Consider the following 23772-nt stretch of genomic DNA (forward strand, 5'->3'; position numbering starts at 1 on the left):
ATCCTTGTACTTATTAAGTATGATGTCACTAGTAAATTATTTACCTAGTTGATAACAAGGTCCTCCGAATTACTCTCATCTAGGGATCACGTCCGCGTCTGCTTCTTTATTAAACTTTCGGGTTAATATCTAATAAGTTTTTATGTCCACCCCTCCCAAAAAGAGGAAACTCAAATCTTAAGTTTCGTTTGCATACTTATGACAGGAAGTTAGCCACCCAAAACTCTTTACCGGAAGAGGCCATATTGTTTTTACCCATTTATTGATGTTCATTTTTTGTTACTAGGCTCCTAGCCTCCTTTTCTCAACTGAAGAGTGCCGAACTTTTCTTCTTAAGAAAAAACTAAGTAATTTTCGATTTACAAAGCTAATTGACGCTATAAAAAGTGGGTATTCTTCAACAACCTAAATACTCCAAGAACAGTGGGTTAAATCTGGGCCAATCTAGTCTTTCTGAACCTTGAAACTACTGAAGAAAGTGGTGCATTTCTTTGAGTTTAAGTGAGCCAATCACATCTGAAAGCTATGTGGATTGGAGGCCGATAAAAGTGCCTCTCTTTTGCCAATAGAGAAACAAAAAGTTCTTCAGCATCTAGTGATAATGCAAGACCACCTCAAGTCAAACCGCCTCAACAGATTCATGAGCTAGTATTTGGGACTTCTTCTTCGCCCTATTTATAGTCCAGTCCTCATTCCTTTGGACTACCACCTTATTTTGAAGTTTAATCAATCATTTGAAAGGTAAAAAATTTTACTTCAGAAGACAAGATGAAATGGTGACGATGATAGGTAATTCTGAGCCTCCGAAGAACTAAAAAGATAGGTTCGAAATTATTAATAACAACGAATTAAACTCGAAGTATAAAAACCTAGAGGCGACAAAAATACCTAGCATTCTCCCATTTAAGAGAAAGAAAAATCAACAAAAGAAACCATGGTTTCAGGGGATAGAAGCTGGTTAATCACTAGTTCCTAAAAAAAATTTCCAAAGATTTTTACAAATAACGGAAGAATAACTATCTGTAAAATCCACAGGAACAACTCTTGCAGTTATTATTTTCAAAAGTAAATATTCTCTTGCAGCATCAGTTTTAGGGTTTCCCTCTGCATACCTAACTTCCCTTCTTATTGCAATTACACGCAATTTCCTTAGCGCGCAATGTACTGTAACCGGATATTGCCTCGGAAATAAATCCCGTTATAAGAAGAGATGTATGTCGGGTTTCCTCACTTGGTTATTATTAAAAAATAATAATAATAACTAAAGTTAAAGTTCTAATTTAATATCCTAGTAAATAGGAGCACGCGAAGCCGAACAAGGGAAATGATGTTTTAGAAATTGAGAGAATACGTGGCAAAGGATGTGGCTTAATCGCCAAAAGTGGAAGTAAGTTGATCGATGCACTCCTGTCTTGATAATCCACGGCGAAAGTCGTAATAAATCATTGCACGAAAATTTTCACGAGTTAATTCCATTTTTTTTAGCTGAGACACAATTTTCAAGTGACTGTAAACAACACAAATCGCGCTCAAATAACAAAACGTTCTGAAGAAGGTTATGGTCAAAAATGTCGAAACTTTCAAGTGGAAACATCAGATAGCAGCTGACAACACTCAGTGTTGCCAAGGCTCAAAATATAAGTAGTGCCCCTACGTATTTTACCTCTAGTTAGTCAAAGAAGTTGTGTTGTTATTGCTCCGGAAAGATCTTCATTATTTGAAAACAAATTAGGTAATAGATGCAGAATAGTAACAGCTACAAAATTAATCTGAGTAAATTAAAGTAATGCTTATTTTATAAAGCATGCTTTATGTCCAATTACCAAAGTAGATGATGTCCACGGACTAGTGCTGCACGAGACCGAGACGAGGCGAGACTTTATGCAGTCTCGATCTCGGTCTCGGTCTCGGTCGCTCAAGTCTCGGTCTTAGTGCTGCACGAGACCGAGACGAGGCGAGACTTTATGCAGTCTCGATCTCGGTCTCGGTCTCGTCGAGATATCTCGGTCTCGGTTTTTTGAATTTTTGTTTAAGTATTAAAAGCGGTTTGCTATTAATCTTTTCAAAAAATGTTATTATTTTCTAATAATTATTTTAATTTATATATTGGTAATGAAAATGTGTGTAAAAGAAGACAACTACTTACACTTCAATGCATCATATGTTACTATTACTGTTATATATCTTTATATAATTTCAAAAAGATGTTAAAAACGCGCCAAATGAAAGACCCAAATAACATATCTGCCTGCTATAACAAGTCGATTCGTGAAATAAAAAATACACCTCCCAACAAACTTCCCGCTCCATTAGTTATGGCTGTTGGTGAAGATAAAGAATCTGATGATTCACCTTTTGACGACGACGACGACTGCATCAATTTTTTTTGCACCATTTGCTCAAAAATCAGCAAATATCACCGAAGCATGGAAGACAGAAATAATTAATTACACCAAATTAGACCAAGCACCAGTAGACGTTGACATTTTAGAATGGTGGAAAACACTTGAGAATTCCTTCCAAAATTTGTCTAGAATGGCGAAAGATATTTTTAGTATCTGTGCGGCTTCAGTGCCATCGGAAAGATTATTTTCGCAAGCGGCGATGATAATGACCAATAGATCTTCTCTAACTTCTGACTCAGTAAAAGCTCTTTTATGTATCAATGCTTGGGCAAAGTGTATCTTAAAAACGAAAATTTGTGGCAATATTTTTTAGGTGCATAGTCTTTTTTTTCAAATTCACTAATTCCAAAATTCTAAAATATAATTCAAATGATATCAAAGTTCAAAGTATTAGATTATTAATAGTGAAATTTATGAAATTGAATGAATGAATGAAATGAATAGTGAAATTTAGTGAATTTATGTAAAAATTATGTAATTCGAAGGGGGCCGCCACGGTAGCCGAGCGGTGCGAGACCTGCGAAGCTAATGTGTATTGTGGTACTGGGTTCGATTCCCGGTCTTAGGCCTTGGATTTTATTTAATGGTTAATATGAGAAATTTACAGTAAAGTATGTTTGCTAGTCGCCTCCGTCCGCGACCCCTAATTGGTAGTTGGACGTAAAGCCCCGCCTGAAAAAATAGGCGATTACTTTACTTTGCTTACTTTACTTATGTAATTCGAAGTCAAATAGATGTAGTAATATTGAACATATATAATAAAATCGTATCTTTTAATACTTAATTCAATACCCGTAATAAAGAACACAATTTTATAATTTTGTAGCTAAAAATTAATATTTGAAAAACCGAGACGAGACCGAGATTTCTCGACGAGATATATATCATGTCTCGATCTCGGTCTCGGTTACTCAAGTCTCGTCTCGGTCTCGGTCTCGGTACCGAGACCTAGATTTGTCTCGTTTCTCGTGCAGCACTACCACAGACGGAGGCGATTAGCAAACATATTTTACTTCTCGTATTAAAAATTAAATAGATAACCACTCTATAAAGATAGAAACCTATAAATTTCAGATTTAAATGTTTTTCTGAAATAATTAGTGTCTTATGAAGAGTATGATAGGTGGAAAAAGCCTTTCAATAAAGGGAAGAAGTCTAATGGCGCTATTCGCAGTTCCAATGACAATATCTTAGACCGACACTGCTGAATACAATTCCCACCTATATAATATATATATTTTCTGAACACTTTTTGTTTAGTACTAAAAAGTTTTGTAGAAAGAAAAAGTTTATAGTTGAAACTGCTTTCATATTTTTTTATTTTTACAAAGAGAATCTTGGTGAACATGATTTCCTCGTTAAAAGGCTGTGGGCGGAAATGAATAAGGAGAGTAACAAAAGAAAAGCGACCGGAAGTTATACGGCCACTAAATCTAGACAGATAAAAAAAAAAGGAAAAGTACTATTCAAAGGAAGAAGTAAATAACATATATATCTGGGAGAAGAATTGGTTTGTGTGTCCATTGTTTGTTCATTTGTTCTTGAAACAGACCCTCCAGGTCTACTGTTGGCAAAACATTGGTCTCTTCCAGGTCGTCCCCATCATGTACACCACTCCAATATAGATCACTCAATCCAGTCCCGCTGAGAGAGATAAGCCGATCTCATCGTGTATGACCCACACCAGTGCAACTCCTTACTGAGGGCAATAATGTGGATAAGGTTTGCCTTTTAATAGCATACTCTCTGGACCTACTCCCCTGATTTGTAGACGTCCCATTATTTTTCTGGATATATAAGAATCAATCGAATTGTCTTATTGTTCATCAACAACAACGCCACAAGTTTACCATCAGGGACAATCAGTTATTTATTACCTAACAGTTATTTTCTAATAAAAGTTTTATGAGTATTTGTGGCTCGTCTAAAAGGACGAATTAGATAGATAGCAGGATAGTCCTTAAAAACGTTCCTCTAAGGATGAGATTATTAAACATCTGGAGTGACCACTCACACGACTCTCTCTTAGAACTACTCTCAAGGTTTGTAAATCTATGTGTTAGTATTGTACACATCCCAGAGATATTGAATAATTTATATTTTCACAAAGAGAGAGAACTAGTAAGTTTGCGAAATGCCAGAAATTTATTACTAATTATTCTAATTTATGATTACTATAAATAAATTCTAATTAAATAAGTAATAGTTGTTCATTCTTTTTGGTGACTGATTCATAGTTTCAATAGGATGAAATAATAATTGCCATTTTAGTCGAGTAAAATTTATTTTGCCGAGCTTTCTACCTAGGGACTAGGTCATCTTCAGGGCTAGTTTAGAAAGTAATATTTTTACATTTCAGGGTTGGTGAGTCTTCTGTCTTGTCTGTTCATGGACAGACCGATCACACTCAGTCCATGAACAGACAAGACAGAAGACACACCAACCCTGAAATGTAAAAATATTACTTTCTAAACTACCCTGAAGATGACCTAGTCCCTAGGTCGAAAGCTCGGCAAAATAAATTTTGCTCGACTAAAAATGGCAATCATTTTTTCATCCTATTAAATAAGTAATATTTACAAACCGACATTTTTTCAAAATAGAATTAATTTACGATTAAATACGATTTAATTTCGTACGTATTTTAATTACTACCATAAATTACAGCTGTTTTGGTACTATTATATAAGCTAACAATAGTGTCAGCTGATAATACCGCACCTGATTGATTGAAATGTCTGAAATGGTGCAAATTGATTGGTGATTGAGTGATAATATCTTATATCTTGATTTATAATCGAATCAGGTGTATCTGAATTTCTCTAATTTTCATCCTCCCACTCTGACTATCGCCTTATCACAAAAACCACTCGCTGAAATGCCTGATTTCGTATCTGTTGAAGGATACAGAACCTCTTTTCGCTAATATTTAATTTATTACAGTTACTTCTATTGGCATAAAGAATAGTAAAAAAACTAGAAGTGTCTCTAGGGTAGAAGAGATTGGTGAGGAGGAGCTTCTTGAAAAACAGATAGAAAAGTGAATGGCAATTGTTATCACTTAGGGATATTTTTCTTTTCTCTAGAGAGAGTGGAAATTCCTTTAATACAAAAGTGGATATAGGTAGTCTTCCTTGAATTTAATTTAAACTATAAGGGACAAGCGGATTATCCCCCCAAAAGGTAGTTGGGGATCTGTTAAAGTTGGTACTTTAGAGTAGCTAACGTCTTAGATCCCTTCCAAAAGGCCTGACTCCCTAAAAGGTGGAGTGTGTCAGCAAGTAGAAATGGGTAAGTTCTAGGAAGGGACTCTCTGTGGCCCTGTGTGTGTCTGTCTGTGTGTTCAGAGAAGATAAGAGAGAGAGGCTGGCTGAAGTGATGAGGGTCATTGATATTCCCTCGGGTACTAAAGGATGATGTAGTCAGCACAGTCGTCTATCCCACCCCCGATCTGACAAGGGAATGTGCGAGGACTATCTTCTTCTTCCCAGCTATCCCGTACTCTAGGTCTGCTGATCGCCAGGATTATCTTTGTTATCTATACTAAAAATCCCTGCCACCAACATGGGGAGCAGTAATATTGAAAATTAAGCGCTGAAAATGAAATAATTCATAAGTTTAAAGTATGCTTCGGTTTTTTTTCAACTTCACAGCCACACCTTGATTCTTATCCTATTATGGTTATCTTCGGGTAATAGATTACTTAACTAGAATACAAGGTAGCACAGGTAGTAAAGATAGGATTCTAGTCTGGGATCCCTACTATCTAAGTTTGGTCAAAGTGGACGCGATCTTAGAACTGGACGATCCATCTACTCTGAGCCAATAGAGGATGCCCCGAGGTTTAGCCGACATAGATATCCCCGCACTTACTTTCTTTGGAGTTCCCGTTATGGCTCATAAAAGTCATAACACTAGCTACAAAGGCTCAGATGGCTCAGCCTCTCGAGAAGTCCGCCGATAATTAGCCTGGATCTTGGACCCAAACCAGACTGTACCCAAGCAAACCCAATTTGTCTTTATGCCTTTAAGTCACGATAGGCTAAAAAGAAAGAGCCTGAAGGGGCAGACCAATGTAGGTGCATCAACTTTGTCCTTCCATTCATAACTGTGGAGGCTAAGACTATAAAATGAAATGAGCTCCTGTTTGCTTACGTTGAAATTGGGAATTTGTGATTTTGGGCCAATGGAAACCAAAAAAGATGATGCGCACAAAATGACAGGTTTAAACCAGAGATTAGACCTTCAAAGTTTCGACCAAACCTCATTTTGGTCGCACTATTAGAGAACTCATTCCTTATTCTAATCTGATCTGACTTAGGTATATAAAAGGAGCATCATATTCTGGTCATTTTTTTTTTGCCATTCTAGAGAATGATTAAACCGGAAGTCTAAAAACGAATCCTACGCTAGCCTTCCTCAAATTTATAACACAAATGGATAAATTATAAATCCCATGGAGACAAACACAGAGTAAATGGATGGCAGTTTCCACCAGCGAGACAAAGTGACAAACTTATTGACCGTGATATGGGGAATTGCTCTTCACTGGCGGAACAAACTAGCCGGAAGCTAGGTGTCTAGAAGGCAGCGAGCGACCCTGCTGCTCTCCAAACTTGACTTCCGCTCCCCAGTTGAACTACTATCAAACTCGTCCTGCCCATACAGATTTAATATTTTCCGCCAGGACTGCTGCCTCCACAACTTCTGTAATTGTATTCAATTTTACAGGAAGTAGTCCGCACATATTGTCCGGAAATTGTGCAGAAACTCTTTTATTAGTTCTATTTTTAGTTTTGCTTATTGCTTGTTGGTTGGAGGTAGTACTACAAGAAGGGAAAATTTAAAAAATCTTAGTTTTCTTCCAACGGAAATTATTCCAGTTTTGTTGAATACGGGAAAATGTGGTGTGAACCCTAATAGGACTTACTCTTACCTAAATTTATATTTATTTATATGTAAGTAAATATTTTTGAAACTTAAAAATATTGAGTCGTCTTCAGAACAATAAATGTTCACCAAGAATATGAGATAAGAGTGAGATAAGAAGCCCTAGGACTGCACTAAAGTCCCTCCTTGTTCCCTTAATTATCAAACCATTAGGGAATAGGTGGAAGTCAGAGATATCAAATGTATTGGTCAGGATAGATGTGTCCTTCATCGTGTGTAAGGTTCCCACTTCAAATCCTTTAGTTCAGCCATTGCTGAAGCATAATTTCTGGGGATAAATGCATTATTGTTTTGCTATTTATTCTGCAATCCAGGCCTCCTTCAAGCGAATTACCGTTCATAAAGTTGGTGTACAAGTTTTAAAATCCAGAAAGCAGTGCTTATGGCATTTCTGGGAGAAAAATTCGACTTACCCTTTTATTGGGTCAGAGTCTTCAACTTACACCTATCGTTTTTATTGCTCTTTTGATTCTGCCGTTCAGTGGTGGAACCCAAGTCTCATCTAAAATAACAATTTGTTGCTGCAAAATGTCAAAATTTCTTATTTGGAGCGCATCATTAAACACGTAGCAGAGTTTGACAATAGAGCTCGAAGCTCTACGAATCAGTGGTGAATGTTATTGGGCGTTATTTGAAGAAACATAACAAGAAATATTTCATTGATAGCAACGCCACCACTGGGCACTTCAAAAGAACTTTTCGCCTTGCCCTTCCTTTTTACGAAAGAAAGAATAGGAGCTAAAGCAGACAAACTCCCAAGACTTCCGGAGAAGCTTCTAATTTCAGAGACTTCAAGATTGAAATTGCGGCTCCAAAATTTCTATCGCTAGAATTGCTTGGTTCACGAGGTCTGTAAATTAAGTAATGAACTGATTTTTTTTAAATTTTTTTATTCAAAAAGAATTACAATTCTATATTGTCACCTTTAAAATAACTTCCTTCTGAAGCCAAACAGCGCTGTGGAGACGTTTCTTCCACTCCTTTTAGCAGTGCTCGAACTCCGATACTGGAATAGCCTTTAGCTGGTCTCGGTTACAGCCGTTTGAATGTTTTCTACTGTCCCAAATTGAGTTCTCTTGAGGTGATTTTTCAACTTCGGGAAGAGAAAAAAAGTCACAAGGACTCAAGTCAGGCGAATAAGGAGGCTGTGAGGAGCCACAGGAATGTTTTTACTGGCCATAAACTCGTTTATTGAAATTGCTGTGTGACAAGGAGCATTATCGTGATGCAACACCCGACCCTGATTTGTTTTTTCGATATCCACGGAATCGTCCACAAACAGTTTCTACCTTAAGATCAAACGGTCAATCGAACACTTTTATCGAGAGGTTCTTGAAAAACTTCGAAAAAGGGTCATTCGTATGAGACCAAACATCAAGGAACAAGTGGGTGTTGCACCTCCTTGTCACACAGCAATTTCAATAAACCAGAGTTTTTGGCCAGTAAAAACATTCCTGTGGCTCCTCACAGCCTCCTTATTCGCCTGACTTGAGTCCTTGTGACTTTTATGTCTTCCCGAAGTTGAAGAATCACTTCAAGGGAACTCATTTTGGGACAGTCAAAAAACATTGAAACGGCTGTAACCGACCAGCTGAAGGCTATTCCAGTATCGGAGTTCCAGCACTGCTATGAGGAGTGGAAGAAACGTCTCCAGCGCTGTATGGCTTCAGAAGGAAGTTATTTTGAAGGTGACTATATAGAATTGTAATTCTTTTTGAATAAAAAAATATTTAAAAAATCAGTCTCATTACTTAATTTACAGACCTCATACATTGTCAGTTTGTTCAACAAAAGAGAAAAGTTGTTAGAAGTTTTTTTTAATCCCCAAAATAGCATCTGCATTTTGTGTACAATACGAGGTTGTAATTATGTAAATTTAAATTAAGATACAAATTTACTCGCTTACAAATAAACTTACTTTCCCTAGATTTTTGTATTTTCAAATCTATTCCCACGAAACGCCGTGGTACTTAGGGTTTTTCTCTTCACTTCTTTTCTTTTTGGTGAGAAGGAGGTGGAGGGGAAACTGTTTGTCTACTTAAAGGGCTAACAAGTCTAAAAAGGAGGGGGAAACTTTAAAAAAGCCCTTACTCTGTTGAAATATTTACCAGGGTGTACATAATGAATAATAGAGCAGAGCAAAACGGGTCTCTCTGTCTGTCTCTTAGCATAACAGTGGCCAAGCAGTGACGAACTGACTTACTCAAGAGAAACTTGTACCAACAAGCTCTGTCTCACTCTCTTCATTCTCCTCCCTTTCACTCACACTCGACCACAAAGAGAAATTAAAACAGCTGACAAATAATTAGAGGTCAAAAAGGGGGCGGACTCCGAAATGAATGGATGCAAACAAATTCATCTGCTGCCAGTACTTTTCCTTTATTTTTATTCAAATTTTAACCACTAACCACTTTATTCTTTATTTATGTCTCATTATTATTAAAATGACTAAGTTTTCTTTCTATTATCCTGTTGAAAAAGGAAGTATAAAACATACGGAAATCGTATCCGCTCGAATAGTGAGAGACTGAAGGTGTCTTCACTTCGAAATTTCCAGCAGACCTGAAGCAAACTATTTTCTACTAAAGGGGTTTCCTTCTAGGCTGGGGTCTATGAATTAACAAGGAAAACTGCGTATAATCGATGATTTAAACCTAAGATGGAGTCTAAAAACACAAATTTTTGGTATGAAAACTTCATTTTAATAATGATGAGCTTTTAATATTTTAATAAATAATGAGCTTACAATCCTTTACTCAGAGAGAGGTTTCTTTTTTCTGATTCCTAATTAAAACCCCTTGTTGATCTTTACTTTTTTCTTTAAACAAAATACTAACTTAAATATGAATCATCTAAGGATTCAAGATTGGCGAAGAATCGGTCAAATAAAAAAAAAAAACAACTCGTCTTTTTGCCAACGTTTCGACAAATATATTGTCTTCTTCAGGGCCTGGATATTATAAATACAAAAATGCAAACAATTTAGAGAATCAGTAACATAGAAAATCAGTAAAAAAAATCAGTAATATTTTTTTTTTTTTATCCTACGCCATTGTCGCTGGCTACTTCGGCCATGCGACTGCGTGCAGCCCAATATAAATCAGATTTGCAGCAGTTGCTGCTTCGTACATCCTGCAGAGATATGCAGTCGTCTAAATGCGAGGCAGTCATATTTTCTAATCTGCACAACGGGCATATTGGTGATCCAGCAACACCAATGCGGTGTAAACCAACGTGGTGCCCCCTGTTTCTCACTAAACAACTAACACTGCCTCCAAAACAGATCAGCCCAAATCAGTAATATAAAAATAAAATAAAATAAAAAAAGTAAAATACAATAATATTAATATAATTAATAATATTAACTATAATAATAGTAATATTAGCAAAATTCCCGTGTAAGTCCAGCTATATCTGTATATATTTACCTGTTCTCCAGTTCTGGCTCTTAGTTTCTGTAACTCAACCAACCCGCATAGCCACATAAGTTTTCAATAATAATAATTATTATTATTTGCGTTTATTTATGCTACAATCAGCGCGTTAGCGCTATAAGTAACAGTGATAACAGAGTAACATTGAATAACAGAAGTATACGAGTGGAGAAGTTACCCAGTGGTAACACTCCCAAATATTGGATGGTTAGTCGCTCTCTTCACTTGAGAGGAGATCACGAGGACACACTGTCTCTTAAGGCGTCTTGTCGGGTTGTCAGGAAGAATTCTAGAAGAAATATTTTTAGCTAGAGGATTTATATGAGATTGCAGGTTGAAGTGGAGTTTTCTGTATCTTGTTTTAGCAACTTGTCTGACAAAAGGAATGTTAAAATCAGTGTGTATAGTCAGGTTGGAGACATAAAAAGGAGCGTGTACAATTGTTCGAAGTATTCTAGATTGTAGAGATTGAATCCTTTGGAGATTGGAGCGTTTGGTTGAACCCCCACAGCTCTATTCCATACGACACAGATGGGTTTCAAAATAGAAGTATAAATTAGTCTTTTGTTGTCCAGAGAGAGTTTTGATCTATTGTCTAAGAGTCTTTTAAGTAGTCGATAGCGTCTGTTTAGTTCTGTTCTTTCTAAGTCTAGTGTGGGGGATTCCAAGAAAGTCTTCGGTCTAAGTAAAGCCCAAGGTAGCGGGCAACGTTCACTACTGGTAGAGGTGTTAGGTTATAGATGACTGGAGGAAGAGTAATGCGCCGAAGAGTGAAGGTGATATTTTGAGACTTGCTTTCATTAAGTTTAATAGCCCATCTCTTGAACCACTCAATAATTATAAAGAATTTATTTTATTTTTATATTACTGATTTTCTATGTTACTGATTCTCTAAATTGTTTGTATTTGTGTATTTGTAATAGCCACGCCCTGAAGAAGACAATATACATATTTGTCGAAAAGTTGGCAAAAAAGACGAGTTGTTTTTATTTGACCGATTCCTTGCCAATCCTGAATCCTTAGTTTAATAATTTACGGTCACGAAGCCTATATATTTAAATATGAATAATTCAAATGCTTTCTTTAATCTTACAGATACACCACAAGAGCGAAAATGGTGGAGTCTGAAACAGGAAATCTATCCATAGTTGGTTCTTTTAAGAAATCTGTACCTGATCCAGACTTTAAGGTAAATATTTTTTTTCTTTTTTAATTTGTAACTATAATTGTTCATCAATAGCAAGCCGGTCGTGTTCCGATTGTAACGGATTCGGTTTACTATTTCATTGCAACGGAAGTAGCTTTAATGCTAGATCGACAGGGCTTTAAAAAAAAAAAAATGGCGGAATACCTGAAAAAAAAAAGTCCTTCACCACCTCATACCACCAGAACTGTCATAAAAGAAATTTTCCTGAAGGAAATTTGAATTGACAGTTATAGATCCGCGAGTGTGTAATGGGAGTATGATGCCTGAATCGTGGGAATCTATTCAGTAAAATAACCTTCCGAAGTAGGCTTTAGATAACCAGATTTTGAGGTTACACTTTTTTGAACACACACTGGATATACCAGAACGTATACATCCGGTGTATACACTATCGAAGCGTTGTCACATCGCAATCTTAAATATTAAGAAAAAAATATAAGAAAAATTATGAAAATACACAATTTTAAACCTTCTAGAAATCCCCCCTCCCCCCACACTTATGAATTTTTCCATTTATTTAATTAATTATTTTTAAGCCAAGCTTTGGACTTAACTTGCAAAAATATTAATACCAGATTTAGGTTACTTAAAACAAAAGTTTTTGTTTTAGCCACTGCGCGGTGCGGCGAGTGGTGTTTTTTTTTAAAAAAAGATTGTTTTTAAGGCCATTGTAAGGCTAAGGAGTTCCCTAAAGGGCCGGGGTCAAACTATATTAATTTAGCTGGTTGGGTGTAGGTCGGCTGGGGAAAAAAAGGAAGGGTTTTAATCGCCCTAACCAGTGTAGAAAATTATAATTAAATTTTTTTTTTTAATAAAAAGGGAGTTTAATACAATAAGTACGCAGTTGGAATACGACCAAGGCAGGGTCTCTTTTTAAAGTCACTTTATGTGTTCAAAATTGTTCAAACCACTGTTAGATGTAGATCTATTTAGGGCGTCATCTTTTAGTGAGCCCTTACAGCTCAAATCTTCGAGAAAAAAAACCTCTGTAAAATTTATCAAGTTAAAACTAACTAATAACTGGGTGACTACAAACAATTGTCTTTTAAAATTAAATAACTTCATGACCACAAAAAATGATTTGATGGAATCTAACTGAATGGCCTTTAACTTTCGACATTTGGACATAAATCTAATTCTGATTAAAGTAAAGTAAAGTAATTGCCTATTATTTCAGGCGGGCTTTAAGTCCAACTACCAAATTAGGTGTCGTAGACGGTGGCGACTAGCAAACATACTTTACTATAAAGTTCTCATATTAACCATTAAATAAAATCCAAGGCCTAGACCAGGGGAATCGAACCCACTAAACCAACAATACATCTTAGCATTGTGGGTCTAGCCTATAATCGCCTAACATACTTTACTATAAAGTTCTCATATTAACCATTAAATAAAATCCAAGGCCTAGACCAGGGGAATCGAACCCACTAAACCAACAATACATCTTAGCTTTGCGGGTCTAGCCTATAATCGCCTAACATACTTTACTATAAAGTTCTCATATTAACCATTAAATAAAATCCAAGGCCTAGACCAGGGGAATCGAACCCACTAAACCAACAATACATCTTAGCTTTGCGGGTCTAGCCTATAATCGCCTAACATACTTTACTATAAAGTTCTCATATTAACCATTAAATAAAATCCAAGGCCTAGACCAGGGGAATCGAACCCACTAAACCAACAATACATCTTAGCATTGTGGGTCTAGCCTATAACCGCCTATAAATTTCTCATATTAACTATTAACTATTAAATAAAATCTCAAATTAAATTAAATAAAATTAAGAAAAAGGGATCAAGCTGATCTCTAATGTGTCATTCAAGTATAAATTACAGCATTATTGCTTTGATAGTAATAAAAGTAATTCGAAATGTGTAAATAAAACACAAAATTTGAAAGGAAATCGATTGCGCGAAAGCACCATTTTAGTGAATAAATTTTGAGAAAAATTTGGAGGGGAGGCGGCACAAAGTCTAAGCTATAAGAAAATTTCAAAACGAAAAGAAAAAGTGAAGTAAGTGTTCGCTCTTTAAAGTCCTTCGAGTGCAAAGAAAAAAAATTATTTATTGAAAAGGAAAATCTTATTTTTATAACCATCGAAACTTTCATTTCCATAATTTAGATTATAAAACTATCGATTCCGGAAACAATCGCTCATTACGTATTGAACAGTTTGTAATTATAAGCCCCCCATTGATTAGCTAATTATCCTTAAAGTATAACTAATTGTACATTTAAAAATCACCAGGCAATCAGGTTTTTGCATGATTGCAGCAGCGGAAGTAATTATTTTTTTTGTTTTTTTGAATGATTAATGATGTTTAATCATTGCGAGTTGAGGGGGTGCGACCACTGTCTCCACATGGGCAATTTGATTGGTTTATTTCTCAAAGCAGTTTGCAGAATGTCCTGTACCACTTTCATCACCTCAAACGCCAATGATCTCGTGATTTCTTTTCAGCCAATGACAAGTAATTGCTAAAATTGTTCCTCCAATCATAGTACTTGTTTTTGTTTTTATTTCGTACCGTGTATGTAATTAATGTTTTCACCAATTACTACGCTAAGAGGAAGTGGGCGTGCACTTGGGTACTCCAGGACTTTTGGTTCGGCAAGATGCACATTTCTCTTCCATTACAAAACTTTTGGTCAGAATGTCCTACTTCTTCTTCTTCTTCCACCACTTTGCCGACAAACTAATCTTTTGATACATACCCCTGAAAGTTGGTCTATCCTGTCTAACTTAGTAATTCTGACTGAACGTAAACACAAGGCTGGCTAGTCTTCTATCCTCACAGAGTGGAGGAGGTTATATGTCTACCACCACCTCCACACCAGTCTGGGCTGATATGATCTTGGATTGTACTTCGTTATTTTGATAGATTACCGTTCGAATAGACATTGACTTGTTATCTTTAATAGTAACTTGTAGTTGGTGAACATAAAAGTTCGTAAATAAGTTTTTGAACCGGAAATAAACGTAAAATCACCTTTAATTCGAAAAATTATTTTTAAAAAAATACGATTATTTTGATGAATTTTGTTAGGAAAATCTGTTAAAGAGAATTCCACTTTACGCAGTTCTCAGAGAATCTAAAATACCTCTCATTTATCAATTAACATTTTTACAGCTTTTTGCGCTTTTTATTTCCCAGCTTTAGCGTATGGAAAGGAAATACTTTTCTGGGCGCCATGGTTTCGCCCAATAATTTCACTAAAAATGAAACATTACAGCTAACCGTTCAGATATTTATTAATTTAAATTCCATTCTCCAATTAAATGAGTTCTCTCTCTCTCTCTCCAATTAAACCATTTGGGCCGGAAGAAACTTTGAAATGTTCATTATTAGGAAATTAATTAAAACAGGAAATAGTAATATTACTAGCAAGACAAGGCGGATAACAAAGAGCCTTTATAACCTACTTTTTAGGCTTTATATTTACGCAGTAAATAGCGGAAATTAATTTATTAAAAGCAGTGCCAGACACGTTCTAATTATTATTTTGGCATATCAATTAAGATACTGTCCGATTTAAGGGACAGTATAAGGGTTGATCGTCAAAAAACTGCAGAAAAATTTACAACTGCAGAAACTTGAATCTAGTAAACATGATGAATGCCACGTTATGTAGTAGAAAGGAAACGAATGTTTGACGACATATACAGGTATTTAGATGCACCATTTCGCTACGAAGACATAATATTCTCCACCAACATCTTGTGCTTAAATCTATAGCAGAGCCAGCAATGAAATATGAATGTATTTAAAAGTTATAGCCGAATTAGAATGAATGGAAGAAAATGATTAGATAAGGATTTCGGTGATTTTAATTTCGGTTAAGCTATAAGGATGGCAGGAATATAGAGTACTGATCCATCCAATAGTTGTAGTTTATGTAAATAGTTGTACATAGTAGAGGGATGAATGTGTGAAGCGAATGTATTTATAAGTAAGAATGGAGAGTGAGTGATATTCTAGTGACAAGCACCTAGACGATGCTGGCTGTATGGCGAAAGCCAATGCCAAAAAAAAAAAGGCAAAAAAAAATATGATGAAGAGAAAAGATGAGCACAAGAGTGGAGCAGTTGTCCAGTGACAACCCTCCGAGATATTTACAAGCGGTGAGAAAGGAGAAATATGCAGGCGACAGATTGTGAATGTGATAAGGAATAGTGAACAACTTGAGATGAGCGAGATGCGATTAATTAGCAATAGCAATAGCGCTGAGAGTTTTGACTGAATGAGAGTAGAGACAGGATTTACATATTTACAAATTTACAAAAAATTATAGACCAATTTTATTGCAAGAGTAGATCTCTTGGCCACTGGCGTCCTCAGTCTTCTATTAGGATTCCCAGGAATGGATTGGGAAGAAAGTTCTTGGATTAACGGATGGTAGTGGAGAGGGAGAGAGTTAAGAAATTTTCGGTACCGGGATGTGATAAGGTGGCGTACAACAGGAACACTAAGATCTTTGTGGTTGGTCTGGTTAGAAACGTAAAATGTAAAACATTAGTGATTCTGCGAAAAATTTTGGTTTGGAGTGTTTTTTAGTCGGTAATAGACCATATACTTCTATTCCGTAAGTCCACAAACGTTTCAGTATAGAGTTGTAGATGAGCACTTTATTGTCTAGAGTAAGATAAGGGAACGTTTATCGAGTAATCGTGGAGAGCAGTTTGTAACGTCGGTTTAGTTCCCTATCTCTTAAGTTTAGTATATTTTTCTATAAATAATTATATTAAGTTGAAACTGAGGGGGTTTACTTTACAATTTTTATGCCAGAAAATCCTCTCCGAACATCGGACTTATCTGTAATCCTGAAGCGATTGCAAGAAGGTGCACTTCCCATCTCCAGGACCCAACCACCGGTCATCTAGGTGTCCATAGATCTGACTGGAGTTGCCCTCTCTCTTCTCAGAGCTATCGCAATTTGACTCCAGCTTCTTCCCAGAATCAACTAGACAATGGCTTAGTCTCAGACAACTGGACCAGAACAAGCCTTAGCCATCCTGTAGCCATGGGTAGATTCCCAAAAGCCTTCTCCGCCCCCCCTTGTTCCACAAAAAATGGATTTCAGCCCAAATAGCGGAGACGAATAATGAAGAAATTTCCATAATACTTCGAAAAAATTCTAGCTGGATTTAAAGTGTAAAACAATGATGGCTGAATTATACAATGAATACCAACAAAACAAAAAAATCACCAAGCGCCATTAAATTTATTCAATACAATGTGTTTACTGTATCAACAAACAGAACGCAATAAAATAAGAGAAGTAGAAAGAAAGAAAATATATCAGTCCCTCCAGGGAAGCCCCAGGGATGAAAGGGGATAGTCTGTATACCACCCAATGTAGCCGAGAGTACCTACCACCATCTCTTACCACTCTTAAATCTAAGAGAACATTACAATAACTGTCGTATACGCCCTCAGATAAATAATATATATATATTGGTGGGCAAGTGCAACCCAAACCACTAAGATACACTCTGCGAGAAAGAAGGCGGCCGGCCTCCTGTGGGTCAATGCAAAGATATATAAATCATAAGATTTTTTTTTCACGCCCCTCTTAAAAATTCTTACAAGCAAAAATTGGTACCCAAAGATTACTTGTACTGGGTTACCCATATCGGGTAGGAAGGAGATTCAAACTCAACTTTGAGCTTACGTAAGCAAACATAACTATGGTGTACAATTATTTTTGTTTTTGGGTTAAGATAGCTTTGATTGGTGGTAGGCAAACAATTTTACGTTACAGGAAGTTCACATAATTGAAGAAAAAAACAAAAATAGCTTCCGGCAATTTGTGGGTCACTTTAGTTTTTCCTAAATAGCGTGAAAAATGTGAAATGAAAAATCAGTTGTAAGCTCATTGTTACTATTCTCAACTTACAAATCGCAACCTTCAAACTCTGATCGTCTGAACAATATCTAATTCTTATCACTTCTTAAGGAATCTACCCCCAGATCTCTCTAAGAACCGAATTTTTTGGTAAAAATGTTTAAAAAAAAAACTCAAAAAAATAGTGCATTTATTTGTTCTCGTATTCACTGTCTCGCCCCGACATTTACCGTTTATATACCTACGTCAAAGCCGACTAGAAATGCTACTTACTTTACCAAGTCGTTTTTCCGTTTTTACAGATTTTTCACGAAAACGGCTCGGTCGATTTCCCTTAAAACTTAGTATACTTATTGCTCTTAATTACTTTTATAACTTTTATTTCGAAAATTTACACAGTAAAATTCAATTAAGAGCATTTTTGATCAAGAGAATTTTATTTTTTATTTTTAAAACTGAAATTTCAGCGTAGAGCTTGGGCTGTCACCCAATATATTTGTAAGGATTAAATATGTAACCATAATTCCAAATATGAAGGAAATTGGTTGATCGGAAATGGCATTTCACAGAATTAATTTGGGTAGTTTTTAGCGATTTTTCTAATAATAGTACCGTTTAAATTGAACAATTAAACTATTAAAATCAACCATGTTTTTAATTACAAATCGTAACATTATAACTTTTTTTTGGTTATTATTATCATTTTATTGAAATTTCCACCTGTACCTACAGGGTACAATAAGTAAATGATGCGATAAGTGTATAAATAAATAGCGGGGCAGGCGTGAATGACGGTCATCCAGTGATGGCCGCCATAAGACACCCAGAGTTGGTCACGGGGCCAACGGCGCCTCAGTCGTCTTCGAGGATTGGAGGGTAGCCGCAGTTGAAGACAAGTTTGCAGTTAAAGCGTTGGGGGATGAAGTGAGAGTTTTTGGTGAAAATTTTTTATATCAGATTTTTGGCAAGTTCGGAGATCGAGTGGAATTTGGAGATCTGTATGTATTGTGTGTGGTTGTTAACATAGAATGGAGTATTTTTGGATTGGGGAGTGTTTGCAAAGTCTATTGATGTTGGTTTTTTTCTAGCTGTTCCGTAAAGTTCCGAGTCCGTAAGTCCATATTGGCGGTGAGAAGAGCTGTATAGAGTCGTCGCTTGTTCTGTAGTGAGAGTTTTGAACGTTTGTCAAGTAGTCTGGCTAGAAGTTTTGTATCGTTTGTTTAGTTCGGTACGTTTAAGTCTCGTATGGGGATTCCAGGTAAGTCTCTTGTCCTAGGTACATTCCAAGGTACCGCACATGGTCGGCTAGTGGGAACAATACAATTTAATGACGTAAAGTGCGATATGCGGAAATCATGTGAGTCTTCACACCACATTTTTTTTCTCAAAGATCAAAAATCTTTCCACCCACGATATTTAAAAAAAAAAAAAATTAAGAATATTTAATTAGAACAAAATTAAGTTGATAAAAATAATAACTTTGTACAGGAAAATAATTTGTGGTCACCCGTCCATTTCCAGTTTATTTTTGGTTTAGATATTTTCATTTTTATCTATAATCGTATTTATTTCTGTAGTTTCCGGTCCAACAGTTACAGTTTAGTATACTTCCCATTTGTATGTGACTCATAAGGCGGTATTTGCGGTCATGAAACTTCCTTTTAAAGTCGTTTTAAAATTCCAATTCATGAGAAAACTCGTTCTATGACAATATTTCTTCTACTTTTTATAAAAACCGAATGGAAGTAGAGTTAATTATTGTTAATTAATGTAAAAATAACTTTTCAAAAAAAAAAGGTTATTTTATTTATTTTTAATAAAGTACGGAACCAGTACGGAACTAGTTAATTAAAAATATTCTGCTCTTTTTGTTGCTATTAAATATTCAGTTTGTTGAGTGAGGAGGGAGGTGACAGAGGGATGGTCCAGAGTAAGCGGGTCTGCAGAGCTATTTGTTTAATTATGTAAATTAAAGTTTTAATCTTTTCTTTAATTAATTTTATTATTTAATATTAATTGCCGTGTTCCTACTTTTATATACTTCCGTTAAGTGCGACGGCGGAGCGAGTGATTATAATACGAGTATATTAATATATTATAATAATAATTATTCATTTTATTAATAATAATATATTACTTTTATGAATAATAAACCCTTGAGCTTATTCATATTAAAACTTTTTTATTTCCTTTTTTTATTCAAAAGTTTCGATTTAAGAATAATTGAATATTAAATTGTTAATGAGATTTAAAATTGAATATTAATTAAGAATTTTATGCAAATTATCTCTAACGAAGACTATGTAAATGAAAAATTAAGAATAAGGAATGGCTTCCTTTCTCACACTCTCGTTTTGTAAGCGGATGTTGCCAGGGTGGGCGTGTCAAATTTTAGAAATAAAATAGTTTACCGGAAATGGATTTGCGGTCACTTTTAACCATAATAAAAAAAAAATCTTACGTTCCTAAAATCAGTGAGTCGTACATTGAAAGTACAGTTCTTTATCACGACGTTGGCTGTTAACAAATTTATCAAAGTGAAATGGTAATCAGCGTCTGGGGGTTGGCTATACCGTTTTTCTCACCAGAAAGTTTGGCGTTTCACTTATTTTATAGTCGATTCGGCGAACACAAAACACTCTTTGTACCAAAGTAGAAAGAAATGGTTCAGATTGATCGTGTGATAAGCGGTTTCTTTCAGGCACCTCTCTCAAGCGTTCAGTCGATTTCCTTCCCTCGGCAATCTGTATTTCACCCAAAACAGAGCAGCAAGTTTGAGCTTTAGGTGACTTTTCGTTACACTAATAAATAAGGTTTACTCTTTTTTCGACCTTTTTTAAGTGTTAAATTAAGATGATGCTTGGAATAACTCAGCATTAGCAATCCCTAGATTATTCCCTAGGCTACTGTGTTATTAGTTGAGCGAGAGAATAAAAAGCCTAGGCTAATAACCACAAATCCAGCTGAAAACTTTCTATTCCTTTATCTATAAATAAATGGAGACTATAAAGACTATTGTATTGGTGCGTTTTCTTTCTCGCTCCTAGTCCCCGCCCATTTTTATTGAAAATCCCTAAATCCCGGATTGACCTACCTACATCCCAGGTTAGAACATAAACTAGCGGTTCTAACTTTATAGAATAAAAAACTATTCTAGAAATCAACTAACTCCAATATCCATATCTTTTCTTTGTACTAGATATATCGACATAATTTTCATAATCACGAGTTATTCCAATTAAGTATTAATTCATTTAAAAGTAACAGACCAGCAAGTTTTGTAGCTGAAATGAAATAAATAACTTACTTAGTAAGTGTAAAGTAAGGCCAATCTTTTCAGGCGAGCTTTACGTACAACTACCATTTAGGTGTCGTGAACGGAGGCGACTAGCAAACATACTTAAATGTAAATTTCTTAAATTAAACATTGGGAATGTAGACTAGTACCGCAATACATCTTAGCTTTGCGGGTCTAGCCTATAACCGCCTAAATATACTATAAATTTCATAAAATAGGAATTATTACTTCACTATAAATTTCTCATATTAACCATTAAATAAAATCCAAGACCTAGACCGGGGGAATCGAACCCACTAAACCAACAATACATCTTAGCTTTGCGGGTCTAGCCTATAACCACTCGGCTACCGTGGCTCTCACTATAACTAAAAAAGGTTATAATAGAAAGTAAAACTAATAATACACATGGGACTATAAAGAATTCATGAACATGTTATTATCCGTCAAGTAAAATAGGAAATGACGTAACATAAATGGAAGAGAACAAGGCCCTATAAATTATGCAAGCGAAGGGAAATCGTTTTAAAAGGGAGGGGAAGGAAAACCAGTTTTCTACGTATATTGGCGGGAAATCACTTTAAGAAGAGTGCTTTCAGTTGTTGATCCGCATAATGTTTGGCGACCAAGGGTGTTGCAGGAGTGGCGGAAACCATAATCGAGTAGAACGGAAGAACCTTAAGGCTAAAACTATGACCATGATTTAGGGCTGTGCGTTGCCTTTTCGGCTTCTGGATAGAAATGGGAAAATGGAACGCCAGGCAACTTGAAAAGAAAACAAAACAGAGTTTGAAAATTAAGTGTTGAACTTTTTTTGACTTTATAGCTACTGTCACGCTTCATTTCTTCAAGGTACAATCAATCAAATCTCTTTTCGAACTCACAGAGCTCAAAATCGCTCGATTACAATACTTGGAGAAAGAAACCATGGTTACCAGGACATCACATTGTTTATCAGTAGAACATCTTGAAATTATCTTGAAGGGCCAAAAAAGATTTTCGATACTAAGGGAACCAATGATGATGAAAAGTTTTCCCAAACATTTGCAAAGATAAGACTAAGAGGTCGGTGTACACACATCAGTATTCGGCGAATCTGCTTGTCCCTTATTGGCCGCCCCTTTGGCGCTGTCTGCCCCTGTCTACTGGAGGAAGCCCTTATATTCCAGCAGCTTGCCTAATGAATAAATATATGTTTACTGAGACTACACTCCACTCTGCTTGCAACTCTGTGACACCTCCATTGTTATTCAGGAGTTCGTCCCCTCGCCGCCTCCGAGAGTTCTCTTACTCTTCTGCCGCCTCCAATATCTTTCCTCAGTTCACTTGCCGTTCACAAACACACACTCACTCACTTAGCCCAATAAAACATTTCACACATAAAAAGTTTTTTGTACAAATATAAACAATCTAGTTGCCTAGACTTTAGTAAACTTGTCGCCAGGTTCTCTTTCGCTTTCTCAGGATCATTTCTCTTGCCAAGCGATGAGAAAATATTCAATAGAACTGTCATGGAGCTTCTTTAAGTCATCTCTCTTACACAACTTTCTCTTACATTAATTGATACAAATTGATGAAAAAGAAATGGATATACAAATATAATATAATTTTGCATAAATGGATGTAAGAAATTCAAAGTTCAAAGAAATTCATTTAAGTGGCACTTCCGCTGACCAAAATCCGGATTTATGCAGGTTTGAACTTGTGCAGGGTTTTCTCAGTTAAGTTATGGTGCGTATCCATAAAACAGAAAGAGCGACTAAAACATGTAAAAACAGATTCTTTTTTTTACTTCCTATTTTATGAAAAAATCGCAATTCTGTCCATTATTTTCGTATTATCACCGATTTTGGGGGATCCATTGAGATGATTGGCTGATGATTTGATGACCTCAGGGAGTTCAAAATGTACGTTTCTTCTGGATTCCACCAATGGGATCCGGAAGTTGACGGTTAGAAAGCCATGATGATTGTACCAAATCCATTTTGGATATTTCAATGCCTTGGCTGAACAAATGGAAAATTAAATAGAATGCTAATAAATGTGAAGCAATGATCTTCACCCTCAAGAAAAACCCCCTCCTTAACCCACAAACCAACACAATGGTACCAACAGAAGTACCCGTATTAATCACCTGACCAACAATTAAATACCTTGGGCTATAAATAGAGATAAAGAGAAAGAGACGCCTTATTTGGTACACAACACAAACTAAATCAACCTTATACTCTTCTCCTGTAGTTAGATCCCCGCTTATAAACAGTAAAATCTAGATTAAAAATTAAGTGAAGTGAGCAGTTGTACACTTCGCTTATCAGATCTGCGATAATGGTCGTGCGAAAGTCTTTCGAAATAACATTATCAGAATAATGCAGCCTGAATTACAAGAAATCAACAGCTCCATAAAGAAGTGGAAGTACAAACAATGGTTGACTTTATAAAGACAAATCTCTGACAATAACAACATTAGGGAAGGGATTAGCTATGCGTTTAGCGTATTGGATTTCCACGCGGAGGTCCCAGGTTAGAATCCAGCTGCTGTGAGCCCTTAGATTTTCTCTTCCTAAGAGCTTCTTACAGCTCACTGTCCCGGTGATGGGCAGTGTTGTCTGTAACGAAAGAGA

At 35.9% G+C, this 23772-nt stretch overlaps 2 protein-coding genes across 3 annotated transcripts in view; one reads left to right on the forward strand and one right to left on the reverse strand.

Moving 5' to 3' along the window:
* The window catches only part of LOC141458338 (uncharacterized), a 192291-nt gene that overhangs the window by 74181 nt on the left and 94338 nt on the right, over positions 1–23772 (reverse strand). The gene's annotated exons all lie outside the window — the stretch shown is intronic.
* LOC141458332 (uncharacterized) overlaps positions 1–23772 on the forward strand; it is a 101223-nt gene that overhangs the window by 62006 nt on the left and 15445 nt on the right. The window contains exon 3 of the mRNA XM_074136177.1: positions 11885–11978. Coding sequence (XP_073992278.1) covers positions 11885–11978 — 94 coding nt within the window. The remainder of the gene's footprint in view (positions 1–11884; positions 11979–23772) is intronic.

Source organism: Rhodnius prolixus, unplaced genomic scaffold (genome assembly GCF_049639745.1).
Source record: "Rhodnius prolixus isolate KJV_2025 unplaced genomic scaffold, Rpr scaffold_5, whole genome shotgun sequence".
Lineage (NCBI taxonomy): Eukaryota > Metazoa > Arthropoda > Insecta > Hemiptera > Reduviidae > Rhodnius > Rhodnius prolixus.